Source organism: Aulostomus chinensis, chromosome 23, assembly GCF_037954235.1.
Source record: "Aulostomus chinensis isolate RoL2024-O1b breed Wild chromosome 23, RoL_Achi_v1.0, whole genome shotgun sequence".
Classification (NCBI taxonomy): Eukaryota; Metazoa; Chordata; class Actinopteri; order Syngnathiformes; family Aulostomidae; genus Aulostomus; species Aulostomus chinensis.
This window is the reverse complement of record NC_141342.1, coordinates 16,006,816-16,022,873: the sequence shown is the minus strand read 5'-3', so window position 1 is coordinate 16,022,873 and position 16,058 is coordinate 16,006,816. Positions and strand designations below refer to the sequence as shown.

The 16,058-nt window shown below is 42.4% G+C and overlaps 1 protein-coding gene across 3 annotated transcripts in view; it reads left to right on the top strand.

The window, feature by feature from the left end:
- The window catches only part of LOC147239780 (poly(ADP-ribose) glycohydrolase), a 44,653-nt gene that overhangs the window by 20,766 nt on the left and 7,829 nt on the right, over positions 1 to 16,058 (top strand). For 2 of the 3 annotated variants that reach the window (XM_086195748.1, XM_086195746.1), the window contains exons 15-17: positions 147 to 252; positions 1,308 to 1,436; positions 1,613 to 3,627. In XM_086195748.1, the coding sequence (XP_086051874.1) occupies positions 147 to 252; positions 1,308 to 1,436; positions 1,613 to 1,731 (354 nt within the window). In that variant the 3' untranslated portion in view covers positions 1,732 to 3,627. Of the gene's footprint in view, positions 1 to 146; positions 253 to 1,307; positions 1,437 to 1,612; positions 3,628 to 16,058 lie in introns of those variants that run through there. The other variant, XM_086195747.1, reaches the window with a different exon arrangement.

Genomic DNA, 16,058 nt, shown 5'->3' with positions numbered 1-16,058 from the left:
ACTGTAATACTATACTGTACTATTTCAGGGGAAAGTGGATTATTGCTATTTTTTATTAACTATCACCTTGATATCGCGAGTGAAACTGTGTTGTGTTGACGTGACTTTTGCGATTCGCTTCATCCAAACTCTTCACATTCATTCAGGCCTTCTGTGGTTTTTCCCGACCCGATGAAGACAGTCAAAACCTTGCTGCCGTGGCGACGGGGAACTGGGGCTGCGGGGTTTTTGGAGGTGACCCACGTCTAAAAGGTAAGTACGAGTACACGTGCTGCTGTCAGTTGTGGAGAAATGTACTCCTGCTGCAGTCTAAGCACACTCTCCTCTTGGATGTAACAGAATACATTTCAGATGGACAAGCTCCAGCACATCAGTGTGGGCATCCATTTGTCTTCTGGGAATACATTCATTTACTTAAGGTCTATTCGTCGTCTTCCTCCTATTGATCAAATGACAAAGTTAATATGGTTCATTAATAGTGAAATTGATCGCCTGCTCCAGTCCATCAATCTGTTACAGCGCTCTGTCTGAGCCTTGTAGCACTGTCACTGCGCAGGGAGCTTCAGGAGATTTGTAATGTGCTTCTCTCTCTCTCTCTCTCTCGCTCTATTTTTTTTTTTAAACCGGACAAAGTGAGCCTCTGCGCTTGCACAGTATACACACATCCATGCATATTTGTTAATTAGCCGTAGCATCGTGCAGCCCTCCATAGGCCCAATCACCTACTGTCTGTTTAATGACATGCCTCCCAGGAATAGCTTTGTAATTCCGATGCGCTTCCCCTCCTGGCTTCACCTTCTGTGGCCTCTCATCCTCTCCTATTTTTAATTGTCATATAATTTTTGAACAAAGTAGTTGAAACAGAGCAGGAGGGAGAAACTGCTGAAGTGCAGACATTTTCAGCTTAGCCCTCTTTTGAAAATGTTGGTTCAGTTTTTTTTGTGGTTTTTTTTCTGCCTTAACTCGCCACTGCCCCAACCTTCGTTAATCAGCGGACATATTTCCAGTCTCTTAAAATATTCACAGCTCTCCGGGGCCAAACCTGGTTTCTTTTTAACTAATCCGGAGTTCTCAGTGGGGGTGAGACCTACCTAACCCCCCCCCCCACTACCCTCTGCTGTTCTTACCACGGAAGCTGGCAAATCCCCCTTTAGTGCTTTAGGGTTAACTGCTTGTCTGTTTTTACAAGCTAGGTTATGTTGTTTGTTCCTTCAACAGCAACAACAACAAAATAACCCTCAAAAATTTACGATACTGCAACAACATTTTGTAGCTGTCACCGTTAACACAGGATTCTTTTCCTCCAGCGCTGCTCCAGATGCTGGCAGCTGCTGAGGCGGGTCGAGATGTGGCTTATTTCACTTTTGGTGACAGCAAGCTCATGACAGATGTCCACAAGATGCACTCTTTCCTCACTCAGAGGAACATCAGTGTCGGTAAGCTTAGAAATCACGCCGCCTGCTCCCATGCAACGATGTCTTTCTGCCTTCCTGGGGACTTTGTGTCTCTGTTTTTTATCTTTGAATCATATTTGCTTTTAAAACAAATCCTGTAACATTTTGCGTTCACTTTGTGAAGTCGCTCACTTCGAGTCTCCTTGTCTGTGCCACAGGGAAAGTGTACGATCTCCTGGAGCAGTACTACATCTCCGAGTGCAGGAACTGTCGTGGTCGACGCCCTGACGTCAGCCTCTACTCCTTTATCTACCAACAGGTCAGCTCCTCCCAATGACTCCGGCGGGACTAAACCAGACAACACGTCCCCACCGACTGCCATTAAGGTCAGGTGGCCGATGAGTCACCGTGCTTTTCCTTTTTTGAAAACGAAGCACTTACAGAAGTACAACGATTCTCAGTCCGCCTTTATTTTTTGTTTGTTTGGCAGATTTTTGTGAATAACAGTGGATCAATCAAGTAATGTCTGGCTGTCGAAAATGAAAATCTAACATGCAGATCATTTCCAAAAGCAACTAAACTACAGAAGGTGATTAGTTGCGACCCCCGTTTGACGCTGCAGTCCAAACCTTTTACTGCTGCTCGTAATATGCCAATGCTGCACAGTATTGTGATGAAGCAAAGGTTGCTATCCATCTTTTGAGTTTGTCAGGTTTTTTTTTTGTTGTTGTTTGGGGTTTTTTTTGTTGTTTTTTTTGTTTTGTTTTTACACCAACACCTATCCAGGCTTCTTGAATTTGCTGTTAGAAATCAAGTTAAAGAAATAGAATAACTAGAATGGGGTTTGGAAATCTTTGAGGCGTCTCAGGAAAAGGGGGTTTTATTTAAAGTGACTAATTATAGTTAACATAACAGGTCCACAAGTGCATTTTCTGGAGGTTTCTTGCTGTTATTCACTGCTGTTTAAAGGACTTGGATTTGTTTGTTTTTTTTCCAGGCAGGATTTAGCTTGAATAAAATCAATAAAATCAATTTCATATAGATTTAATATCTGAAATTTTTGGTATATTTCACAAAGGTTTTCTTTCCCAAATGCTCTTCTGTACAGCTTCGCCATTTATCTCTCTATGACTTCATCCCTTATCTAACAGTTTAATAAGGTCATAGCTTTTATATAAACTGTACATGACACCTCATTAAGTAAGGAGTGGATCGCAGAACGTCCAGTCAGAGGTGAGAGTCAGGCAGTGGGGATTCTGTCTGATCTCCCTGTCTGGTGGATAAAACACAGCTTCATTTGAGCGGTGAAGAATCGTCTGGAGGTACGAGGTTAAATCGTTGACAGCTTTCATTCACTCGTTTGTGGTATCTGTAAATATCGCCAATGACACCTTCTGTATGAAAATCAGAGGTATGTTGTAGTTTAATACGCATGTTCATCTGCTTAAAGGAAATTTCTGATCGGGCCAATCACAACTGAACTGACATTCGTACCCAGCATCAAAGAAGAAAGGTGATCTGTGGGCTGTTTGATTAAAAACTGCTGATCTACAAGGATTTTCACAACGAAAAATGGCCTCATATTTAAAAAAAAAAAAAAAATCCAGCCAGTGGCGGTTCTTTTTCTGTAACTGCCTTGTTGGTGGCAGAATTGCGAAAGATCATCTCCGAATGCACAACAGGTCAAAGCCTGAAGCTTTAGGAGCAGGAGACCACACCCGGAATGGCGCTATCAGCTTAGAAGGCTTTGACCTGCTTGCGTCTGCCTCCTACTCTGACATCATCAGATCCGGGTCTTCGCCAGGCTGCGCTTGACTGCACAAGACACATTTCAGCTGTGCAATTCCCTACAATATCAACCTCAAGCGAAATGCAGCAGATTATTTTCTTTCCAACGGAAAATAAGATGTTTTACAATGTTTTTGAAAGTGCCGCGGTAAGGTTAAGGCACAAGAATCATTTGGTTCGGGACAAGTCATCGTTTGGTCTAAATTGAAAATAAACGATTTAACAATGACTCAGAAAGTTGTGAAGAACAGGCGGTTCTCACAACCTGACAACTGTGTTGTCGTCTCTGAGATTGCGGTGTAATATGAGACGCTGTGTCATGCCCAACAGTCCATTGGGTTTAATTAGTTTGTGTCGAATGCTGAATGAACTTTTGGAAGCCCGTAGGTGAATGAATCGAGGTGGAAACATTTCTAGGCTTTGTGTGCTGTTTGCCTTCATGGAATCCGGACCAGACGGGGGGGAGTGGGGGGGGGGGGGTCTGTCTTTGTAGCTTGCTGAGTTCAAAAAAACCCTTTGGTGGTATCCTACTGGATTGATCCCTCTACACTGAGCCTCATGTGTGTATTTGACATTTGACTACCATCTGTTGTAGAGTCACAAACACTGATAAGAGTTTAGTCTTTTAATTGTCATCGTATTTTGATGCATCCTGATAACTAAACAGCCGGTCAGGGCAGTGGCAATGGTCGCAATAAAAATCACAAAAGTGGCACCCACCTTTTTCGCTTGATATGTAAATTAAGCCTTTTATTAAGCAATTTGGAATTCCATGTAAAGAAATCCAAAAATGATCCTCAGTGAAAATAACATTTTCATGAACTCATACACCTACATTTGAGTACTTGACAGTACAAAATTACACATTTCGGGTGAAGTATGGCTTGAATCCATAAACTAAATTCCTGCTTAAAGTGTGTCATCAATTGATACATTTATTTTGAATCTGAAATATAGCTTTCCACATCCTGTTAAGCTCCCATACTAATGTCCTGAGAACTACATCCTTCCTACTGCTGACTCAGACTCATTCAATATCATGGCTATGTTAATGGGATTAGCCCCAAAATGTAATGGCTCATCCTACAACCCTAAACCAAGTTATGTGAAATACAGTTCCATTTTTTTTTTTTGGTCTGATCCTGCTGACAAACAGACAAATTAAGACATTTTCTCCTCCTGCTTAAAACGCTAAATAGATCAAACGAATGGGCGTAACTTCCTCTAAAACATTGTCGCTTTCATTTAGAGCAAAGGCTCAATTTCTGCAGCGTACAAACAGACATTGAAAAAAAGATAAAGTTCATCCTGGATTATTGGGTTGAAGCGCGAACGAGCGAGTTGCAACTTTGAAATGGCAAAATGACATGAGACACTTTATCGGTGCCAGTTTTTCTTTGGTAAGGTGCATAAATAATCAAATAACCCAAGAGAAAAATAAAAAGCATCATACAGCTCATCAGTAGTTTCTTCTTGAAGCTGCCATACATTTTCTTCACTTTGGCTATGCTACCATCCAAGAAGGTCAGCTCTGATAGTGCAGGCGTCTGTGTTATAAAAGAAGAGGCCTATTTGAATGCATTATGAGCTATTTACTACTTACTTTTTCACCATTTTTTGTCATTAATGGAAAGTCCCTGTGGCGTTTGAAGGAGTTATGCAAGGTCCTCTTGGCCACAGATTAAAGGCATTATCAGCTGAATATTGATATGTTTGATGAAACCCTGGGAGCTGCGGCTTACATTTGTTTGGACTTCAGATGTAAGACAAAAATAGAATTCGTTGTCATGAGCTCTCATTTACTTATTATTCATATTTTGTCCTTTCTGGGATAGTATTACTTTATTTAAAAAAAAAAAAAAAAAAAAAAAAGGATGTTACACATGCACCTGGGGCATTACAGTTCTTCGGGGATGCAGCTCATTTGCATTTGCTCTTAATCTAGTCAACATCTGATCATGAATTATTATCATTTTACATTATTGGTTGTCGAGATGGTTCACATATTAGAGTCACATCAAAGGAGAGCACATTCAAAAGTTACGAAAATATTCATCAAGTAAACATGGGGACTTGGAAACGAAAAAAATTGGAGGCTAGTTTATGTTTGCAGCCGAGAGCATCGTATTTCACATAAATTTGAACATCCCTGACATTCAAAGCTTTGACAAATGAGGCACCAAACCTCTGCATTTCAAGCATTACCTGGATGTAGACTGCACACTGCTCTATGGGCAGAGCATACGAGCAACTTGTGCTAGCCAAGATGCTACAGTACTTCCTGCTAGCCTCCTGCAAACCTGAATATGGATTGATAATTTAACTGCTTCTTGGCTTTAAAAGTATTAAAAGACCAAAATGATTAAGTTCTGATAGTTTGTAAAACTTAAAACAATTTATCCACCATTTTTACAGTTGACTCATACATTTTTGTCTCTACAGAACCTCTCAATGTCCATCCATACATCCATTTACTCTACTGCTTATCCATTAAGGGTGGTGGGGGCTGGAGCCTCCCCCAGCTGACATTGGGTGAGAGGCAGGGTTCACCCTGGACGGGTCACCAGTCCGTCACAGGGCCATCAGGAGCAATTAGGTGTTCAGTATCTTGCTCAAGGACATTGCAACATGGTCACCGGGGGAAGTGACCAACCCTTCGGTTGCTAGACAGCCACTCTACCTCTGAGCCATGCCGCCCTCCTCTCAATGTCAAGACCGTAAATCTTAAAATCGGTGAATCTGATAAGCAGTTGGTGAACAATAAATACTCCTTTGCAGGCAGAATGTTTGCCTTGTCATGTTCTCAAAATTCTGCTCAATTTTGTCACTCGATGATGAAGAAATCCTGTATCAGTTAGCTGTGAGCCTGTTTGAACCTAAATGTTTCACCGCTTCCTCTGTGTCCTGTGTGGCGCCTCAGCAGTGGCAGACCTGCAGACGTTTGATGGTAATTGTGTCCCTCCTCCGGCTTTACGCATGCTGAGATGGTTCCTCGTCCAAAGGCAGTTCCGTCCCTCCTGCAAAACATGCTTGCCTTATCTTTTATTTGGCGCAAATACCTTGCAGTCTCTTAGCTATGGCCTGCTCCAGAGGAGGAGGAGGAGGAGGTTTGTATAAATTCTTTAGAACAGCAATTATTTATTAGTGACAGCAATAGCCATTTTAGCTCAAATGTTTCCACTGCAATTGATCCAGAGGAAAAATCCATTTTATGTGATAGCCGTAGCTTTTAACCAAACTGACTGCCGGCTTTGTAAGGTCAAGGATTGAATGAGTGAAGTTATTTTTGTACCTAGTGTTCTTTGATTGCCTATCTGTCATCGGGGTGTCATGTGATTGATACTGACTCAGCTTGAATGAAGGATGGAGCAAAGCCACTGCTGCATGCACACAAGGTGTAGCCCGATCGCTATGGCGACACAACACAGGCTGCAAACTTTAAAAAAAAAGAAAAAGATTATTAGATGGTCAGGGGTTGGACGTATGAACACACCTCTAATTTAGGGAGAGTCAACATATTAATGACCAGTTAAAATTGCATTATGATCATTAGCATTCATGCATGCTCGCTGATTTCCTTTTACCATATATTAGGATTCAAGACGTCAAATTTAGCTCTTCCAATGTGCCAGGTATGAAGTATTAATGTTTTTTTTTTTTTACAGGACTGAATTGGTTTACATTTCCTGTTTTGAACTGAAGGCACATCCTCAGGCCTCTAATTGCACACTTGTTGCTTCTTCCACCCATGAGGTACATAACACCATCTGTTTCCATCCGCACATCATAATTTCAAAAAGAGAAAAATATATTCTGTACCTGGCAAGATTTCAAAGCTAGCAGTGGAGCGGGTGGGGGTGGTGGTGGTGGGGGTATGGAATACAATTTATTTTAAAATATTTTAGATAATGATAATATTTGCGGAGAACCCATGACTTAGAGAGAGCAGTATAGATTAATACGTAAATGTTCATGGGGTATTTTTGACACGTTAGCAGCAGGCAGATGTGTGTCTCTCTCTGGGTTGGAAACAGATGTTTCCCACATATTTCAAAGGAGGCATATTACTGGCTTTTGGCCTTGATCATTTCTAGAATATGATTAGATTCAAACACCTGGCGACAGTCACTGACTGGGGTAAAAGAATTGATTAAGTCTGTGTTTTACTCTCTTAAATGTAGTTTGATCAGTTGGACTCACCGGAAGGTGGGGCAGCCTGGCTCGGAGGTAGCGTGGCCGTCCAGCAACCAAAGGGTCGCTGGTTCGATCCTCACTTCCCCCGGCGACCATGTCCAAGTATCCTTGAGCAAGATACTGAGCCACTAATTGCTCCTGATGGCCCTGCGACAGACTGGCGACCCGTCGTGGAAGGTGTGAGTCAGAAACAGTTACCGCTTGAGTTGGAGAATGACGTCATGTAAATGTTAGATCAGCCTCATTCACCAGTTCATTCATCTTTTTATATCGATTCTGCATATAAATAAAGACTCTTAGGAGGTGGGAGAAATGATTTAAGTAGCTTCAACCTTTGCTGGCATCCATGTTGCACACAGAAGAGACCGACCGCATCGGCCAAAATGCAGGTCAGACAAAATGGCTGTCTGCTGATTTATCAAAGCTGTTGTGGTGGTTTTGAACTGTTAAAAACAGACGAGAGCCCCCTTAGAGTCTGGATTTGTCCAGGCACAGAAACTGCAACAACCCCAAGTAGGCCCCCCGTGTCACTAGCTTGAGTTCGTTTGAAGTATTGACTTGTCAGGTCGGAGGCCTGGAGGACCCCTGGATCCCCTTACCTGGGGCCCAGAGAACACCTGGAGAAGCTCCTGAAGGGAAGCAAATGACTAGAGAGATACACAAATGAGGACCGGGGTCGCAACCAATTACTTTAATCATCTGCTGATTATTTTCATTAATCGATTCTTTCGTCTGAAATGTCGAGAAAATCTAAAAGTGTCACTTAAACGCTCCACAGAGTCTTCATTCTCAGCCATAAATGACAAATGATATATATTTTTTTTATATTTCAGAGTCTTGACCCAACGAACTTTTGATATATTTGCTTGGAGAGAGAGAGAGAAAAAAAAGAGACAATTATTTTTGGAAATGATAAAGGCCAGTGGTTAGGGTTATTGCTGCATCACCTTAAATTCTGGGATATTCCCAAAAGACGACTCATTAATGAGAATCATTAGTCACAGACGATTTTCACGGTGGGTTTTTTTTCGCGGCGGCTGCTTCATGCATGTGAGGCGTATGGAGAATACATCAGAGCGGCGTGGTGAGGCCCCCGTCTCACGTGTGGCGGGTTGATTTTTGTGTGTGTGTGTGTGTGTGTCTGTGTGTATAATATGTATGTCCGTAGAGAAGAGAAGGAGCTGTGTGTCGTGCGCCTTCAGTGCTTCTTTTTAAAGTGGCAATGGCAGAGTGGACCTCCAGGCTCTACTGTGAGAACTGGCTTTGTTACGCAGCTGTCAATGTTCCGGGCTGACAGTGCACCATGTAACAGCTCCCCCTCTGGATGCTGGACAGGATGGATCGGGAGTATTGGAAGAAAAAAAAAAAAAGCCCAACGAATGAGTTGTTTTCAGACCTTCATTGACAGCAATTAACAAACACCCAAACTGGTAGTCTCAGTATTTTGGAAGAAGGGGCGTTAGGAGTTCATCCACTAGCGAGGCTGCACAGGGATGTGAGGAATTCCTGGATATCATGAGAATTCCCTTTGGGGTCTTTGTTGATGGTTAATTGGATTTTATCTGTGAAAGCCCCCTAGTCTTGTCGCGAAGATATCCTTTTTTAATCAAAACATAAATGAAACATGCTAAAATGATTCCAAGGATTATAACCCAGGGTGTGCACGACTAATTGAAATGAGAAAGACATCCTTTTATCACAGCGCTTGTCGAAAAGTTTTTCAGGCTAAAGGGCTTCAACTGGCTGCTGTGCAAAAATTTCAAGAACAACAGAATACATACGATTTTAAGCACTTTTATTGTAACCCAAGGACATTAATGCCAGTTAAATGATATGCAATACTCAGTACTCACGATCAAGTTAATGTCACTTACATAGCAAGGTTTGAAAGACGAAATCTCTCCCCAGACTTTTAATAATGTGTATTTGTAATGTTACGTGATGCCTCGATCATTTTGCGTTGGAACTGGAAGTAATTACACACCTGATTTGACAGCGCTCTGGTAGAAGAAGTGGGGAAAAAGTGAATAAAAGTATGGAGAGACAGTCCATCTTCATAGCATCTTGGGTTTATTTACGCTGGTACCTTCATGCGGTCAAACAAACTATCCTATTACAATCCGATCACCAAGAAAATGCATTTAGAACCAGACATACATGGAGTACTGAAATGGATCAGAGGGACAACGGAAGGGTTCCCTTCCTGCACACGGGGGTCAAAGCTCTCTGTATCACTCTTCACAACAGCTGATCTTGATTTGAATCATGAAATTAACTCAGAATTTGGGTTTGAAGTGTGTTAAAGATCAAGTAGAGAGTAAGATAACGGCCACAGCTTTCGTGACGCAGCTAGAAGTCTCGCTGTCGTTTGACTGTTTGCGATTACGTCCGCACCTTGGAGCCTGCGTCAGCTCCTGTTTCACTGAGTCAGTCTGGAAAGGGCTCTAGATTCTGTCTCTGTTGGGTAATGGCGAACTACAGAGACAAATCTTATTTTTTGTGGCTATCTGAGCTGTCTCACCAGCCAGTTTCCCTGACAAGTGGTGTTTGAGGGGGCCATAAAAAGACACCGCAACCATCCCTCGCTGCTGTCCTCTGCTACATATGAACTAGCGTCTAATCTGACAGGCTTATTTACACCAGGACACATGTAGCATGGATGATGCCATCACTCCGGTGCCAAACGCCGCTCGCTCACAAACTGATCGCGGTGACAAACTACGAGCGAACGGCAACAGGGAAAGGTTAAAGAGAGAATATCAATTCTCTAGCCACTTCTTTTAGATACACGTTCTTTATGGATAAGTGCATTAGACGTTTTTACCTCCAGCTGTTCAATTACCCAAACACTCGTAAAAACCTGAAGTTTGCATCTCCAGTGAGAAATGGCGGCGCTGCTGGTAGCAATAATAGCGAGATTTAGGATGAGGCTTTCTGCTGTGACAGAGGCTGAGCAGAGGGACCCTCTCCGTCACCTGATATTGCCATCCCCAGCCACTCATTTAAAACGCGACTATTACTTTACAGCTCGCCTCGCTTCCCTCTTCTCCTCCTTCATTCACCTTCACAGCCCCCTGGAAGTAAATAAACACAAATGAACCTCAGAATGGGCGGAAAGCACGAGCCAAACCTGGGAAAGATGCCTGCAGAGAATTACTTTCACAGCTGTGTGGCTCATTTAGTTCTCAGTCCTTCTCATCATTGATCTCATAATATCTGTTTGTGGTCGTGGGATTAAAACAATTTCAGAGAGAAGTCCCCTGTAAATTACGTGGCGTAGTTGATTGATGGGTGAGCATCTGTTGATCCATCGATCGATCTTGTAGGTTGGCGAGTCTACAGTGTAAATTTGCTTTATTATATTGTTTAATATTTGGCTCCGATTTTCTGGTACTTTAGGAAGTGAAACCAAGCCTGGGTACACAAAAATACGTCAAAAAGCATTTCATGAGCTATCACCGAGTGCCGCGCATGGGCAAGACTGAAGAAACTTGACGCAAGTAAAAGGACGTTGTATTGATTTTGCCTCTCGTTAAGTTTGTTCATTAGCGGAGATGATGAATGTGGTACTCGCTGGTCCACTAGTGGAAATTGTTAGGTAGCAGCGCCACCGAGTGGATGGTTTGAACTAGATTTTATCGTGTGGGGCATCAAAAACTAGTTAGCCAAATTTTGTCCCAGTAACACTTGTGTACCTTTTGCGAAGTTTGTGTAAAACTAAAACAAAACTGACTTTTGTTAACGTTTTCATCACAACTGGAGTCCCTTGCTCAAATAAATTTGAAGCTTTTGAGTAAAAGAAATAAGAAAATGCTTCATTTGTAGTCTGTATGGACAAATAAAAAATTTTGTATTCGAATTTCTAAATAAAATATCTGACGCACTAGAATCAAATGAAATATGTCCTATATTTTCAGTCGCTCACTAAAATCTGGCATGTCTTTGGAGTCCCAAGGTCGCAAAACTTTGACACTGCTGAAAAAGAAAAAAATGACATTTTATTCTACTTGTAACCCAAATGAATGAGGAAAATACAGTTTCTCACAAAAATATTCATTGAAAATATTTGATGCATTACAATAAGTAGATAGAATAAATAGGGTTGCAGGAGGACATCACAATAGTTCGGAAATAAGACCGCGCAAGTGTCACGGTCTTCTTCAGGTCAAAGTGAAGGCGTGAGCAGCGCCATCGGTACTGGGAACATCGCCGCCCCCTCCAATCCCCTCAGGCTCGGACCCCTAAGCTCTGTGTTTTCTTTCACTTGACTTGCCAAGTGAACTAACACACCTCTGCCCTCACATCTGTTGAAGATGCAGTTCCCTTTTCTTAATGTGTCACTTTTAATTGGTGTGAGTCAGGAAGTGGGCAGCGCTCCATAACGTGCTCTTTAGTTTCTGAACTTCTGAGAACGATGGAGCCACTGGCAGCTGTGGAAGCCAGGAAGCTGCAGCAGGCCCCTGCTCATCTCCCCTCCACCCCTCACAATGATGCTCCTCGGGGACGACGCTACCGGGACAAATGGCCACCTGGGAGCTGAGCACTTAATGAAGCACACCTTTTTAACTCCTCTTCTCCTCAGTCAACCTCTACTCCTGACACCGATGCTCCCACTACATCACATCTGGCCTGGCAGCAGAACAGATCCGTGAGTGAGGGAATCAAGCATACATACATGCAAACTCATGCCTTTTTATTTGCCTCTATGACAGTAGAGCTATTAGCTGCCTGGTGGCGGTTTTCACTTGTCAAATGTTATGAGATATCCTTCAGAATTCACGGCCGGTTCACAAATTTCTCTACATTACAGAGATGGGGTTTGTGAAGAGAGTGCATCTCTCCTAATGAGTTCCTTCCATCTAACTTTTCTCCCTCTTGTCGCCTCATATCCATTCACATTTGGCACCCATGCAGCCGCCTCTCTGTGCTGCTCAGCTGGGAGGAGGGCAATGCAGACGGGTTGTTACTCTGATGTGAGGAGAACATTTATGCGATTGTCTCTTCGCAGTACGCGTGGATGATTGACTCTGGCCTTAGGAGGAGGGCCTGGCACAACCATTTACCTTCTAGGATTTTCTAGTCACGGCCTCTCGCTCTCCCCTTTTTTGTGTGTTTATCTCTGCTAAGAATTTGAAAGTGAATCGAGTGCTTGAGCTGTGCTATAATGATAATTATCATGATGATAAAGCTAATGATTGAGCCCCCCCTCACCTGCGCACCAATCCCTCTCTAACGCCCTCTCAACCGTTCTCTCACCATCCCCACTATTCACTTAGCAACCTCCTTCACAGAGAACACTCAAATTAGCCGTTCGATGAGAGCCCAACCGCTACAGGACGTATCGGCAGAACCGAGGCATAAATCATTCCCCAGAGCTGGAACTGTGTCAGGCCCGGACACACATCCACCAACCTCGAGATTTACGCCGCACATGGAAGCGCGGCACCGCAATCTGGATCCTCTCCACCAAGTCATCTTCAAATTGGTTATTGATCCTCCAATCACAAAATGAATCATACGTTGCCAAGAGTGTTTAGGTGCTAGGTTTACAGTAGCGCGACTGGTGCTCACAGCTGATATGCGGGCTAGCAGGCGAGGAGGGATGGATTATTGTTTAGAGACCATGAGAGAACAAGTAGTGCAGCTGAGCTAATAGGAAAAGAAATTAGAGGCAGAGATAAATAGCTGTCATGTTGTCATCCAACAGAGCCTCATTATAACAAATCAAAACAGCAGGGAAAAAAACTCTTGACAGTTTGTTGAGGAGCTTTAAGTGATTATATGCAACAATGTGTAATTATGACTATATTTGAGGCTATTCAAAGAATAATTTTAGCTCCTATGATATTATTTCAACAGTTCATGCTGTATTTTTGGAGCCGACTTTTTCACAAATGTCTTGATACCCATGTTTAAACGGCCATGATGGAAGTCACTTTCTAAAGAAGGAATCTGTCATCGCACCAATCAATTCTTTTATCTACATCAAACTCAAATGGAAGCGGTTCAGTGGAAGTACTGTATTTCAGCTCTTGGCATATTCTGTGGCATATCACTTAATGGGGCTTCACTTCTTGCCCAATTAGGCTCCAAGATGGTGTGTAAATGTAACTTCTGCCCTGGGAGCAGTTCCCACATAAATGCCAGCATGGCTATTATCAGAATTCCTCTGTGAGTGGAAACAGACAGCTATAATATAGACTCGGCTTTAATTGAAAGATTGTAAGAATGGCAGTGGTACTTCCTTTCAATTTCTTCCTAAATGTCAATATCTGGAACACAATGAAAATGGGGCGTTTTTCCTTTCTTTTCTTTTCTTTTTTTTTTGTCCTTTTCTGTTTTAGAGGGAAAATGTCAGTCTGTGTTTCATTCAGAGATAGCGTCGGCGTCGCTCTGTGGCCTGCGAAATATATTGATATTGTGGGTGCAGTTTAAGACCTTTTTATTTTTGCACTTGGCCAAAAAAAAAAAAAATTCCAGTCAACACCTGGCTGTTGCCTGCAATGGGGAAGGGTTTATTTGTCATTGTCAGAGTTTGAAAAACAGACCGGTGCAAAAGATCTAAAATAGTAACCGGCAGAACACTGCCATTAAGGGTGCTCTGATTGTAATCGGATGATATTGGTTTTAAATCATAAGAATGACCATCTCTATAAGGGGCGATCAGCTGACACGCGACACAATTTCTCTGTGTGCTTTGAAAATTGCGTCTCCTGTCTGGTAGCTTCTCGAGTTGTCAGGAGAGTTGCTAAAATTGTTGTTTGCGGGGAAAATCCCTCAGAAGATGAAGAGGAAAGACTTTAACGCCTCATCAGATATTCAAAGGTTGAGTCACGTTAATCAGTATGCAGTTTTCGGGGCTAGCTAACTAGCTGGCGGCTAATACCTGAGGGAGCAGAACCGCTTAGCGGCTCCAGTGACGCTTAGCAACTCACAGCAATAAACCGAAAATAACTATCGGCCAAATTATGGGATTTAGAAAAGATGTGTATTGTTTGGATCCATGCTACACTCCTCCGGGATGGACATATTTCACAAAGGGCTGACTGACCTGAAATTATATTTTGGATAGCCTTTTTTTTTATTTCTGGTTATTATTATTACATTTTTTATGTCCTCTGCAATTGAAAATAACCTTCTGTTAAAACAAACAAACAAACAAACAGTTGTCACTTTATAATTCCTCAACTCTTTATTTTAAAACTCCAGTGTTGTTAAGAAGTGTTGTGTGTTGTTAAATGTTGTTAAGACGATTAGAATAAATAAATAATGTCATATCTAGAATACACGATAAATTGAAAACTTCATAAGATTTTTAGGACTAAATTTCAATGTCTTTGCTCTCAGTAAGTCATCCAGGTGAGGCTTTCCTCTTCTGGGGAAAGTTTTTATGATGATGCCCTGAACTTACATGGGCACAGACCCTGCTAATTTTCCTTAGTTGAAGCAGAAACCAGTGCCAGCGAACCTCATTTCACTCTGACGTAAGCAGGCCCCACAGTAGAAAGCGGGGAATCTGGATGGACAGCTCTGCCCCCCCTCCAACCCCCTGCCCCCTGCCCCCGTCCTCCCCTTCTGGTCGATAGCCGCCAGCAGGTAAGGCTCTGTGTCCGTCTGCAGCGTGGCAAACACTTATTAATGGTAATCTTCTCCAGTCATCCATCTCCAGGTGGGCTTCCGCCATTGATTTCAAAACCAAGACTTGTCACTCGCTACTCCTCATGCACTGAAAGCCGTTGTCGCTGCCAGCCTTGGCTTTAGACGACCCTGCTTAATGTCCTGTCAATAAACTGGTTGCTGGACAGCTGCCATTAGCGCTTGGAGGTGACTCGCGCGGCAGTCGCACATGTTTTCCCCATGCTTGCTTATCTCCAGTACCTACAATGAACCAGAATAAACAGAGAAAGATGCTCTAGGTTTATGAAAGTAATACATTCATGTTATTTTTCTGGCAGTGGATTTTAAAACTAAAGTGTGTTTTGCTTATACTGCATGGAAATTAGCTTAAAGTCTTTTTAAGTTGCATGTATAAAAGGTCCTTTTACTTTACTTGCGCATGATTGTTTTAATGTCCCTAAGAGCAAGCATAAGTATCTGATATTTTTATATTAAAGAGCCTAATATTTCCCTAAGGAGAGCTGCAATCAGTCAAGTGAGTCCTGCCTCTGACAGCAATATATATTTAAATGGTCGGATATTAAAGGTTTATATGGAATCCATACATCAAAAAGGGGAATTAACACTCCCAGTGGTAACTCTGAAGCCTGTCATGGAATAATTCACTGTTTGGCAGCTATATTGTATTTAAAAATGCAAATTGTGAATTAAGCTGTCAAGACAGAGGTACAGGCCTCTGGCTGTATTCACTCACGAGAGGGAGATTTCTTTTTTTGGGAGGCAAAACTCGGCTGACTTACTGAAACTCTGGAGGAAGGAGGAAAAAAATGCCAGAGGAGTCCTGAAGGGGAAGCTGGGTGACCCGAACTGGCAGTTTTGTGTTGTCTTCTTTGAAGGAACTTCTTAGCCTAATTTGAAATGCAACAGTTGAGATACTGAAGGTTCTAGATATTTTGGAACTGGGTGCTCCATGTTGAAATCGGACAAAGTTATTAGAGTCTTACTGACACTTCGCCAGAAATGATGTTCGTCGTTCATTGTGATTCCAAATAGACTAAAATGAGA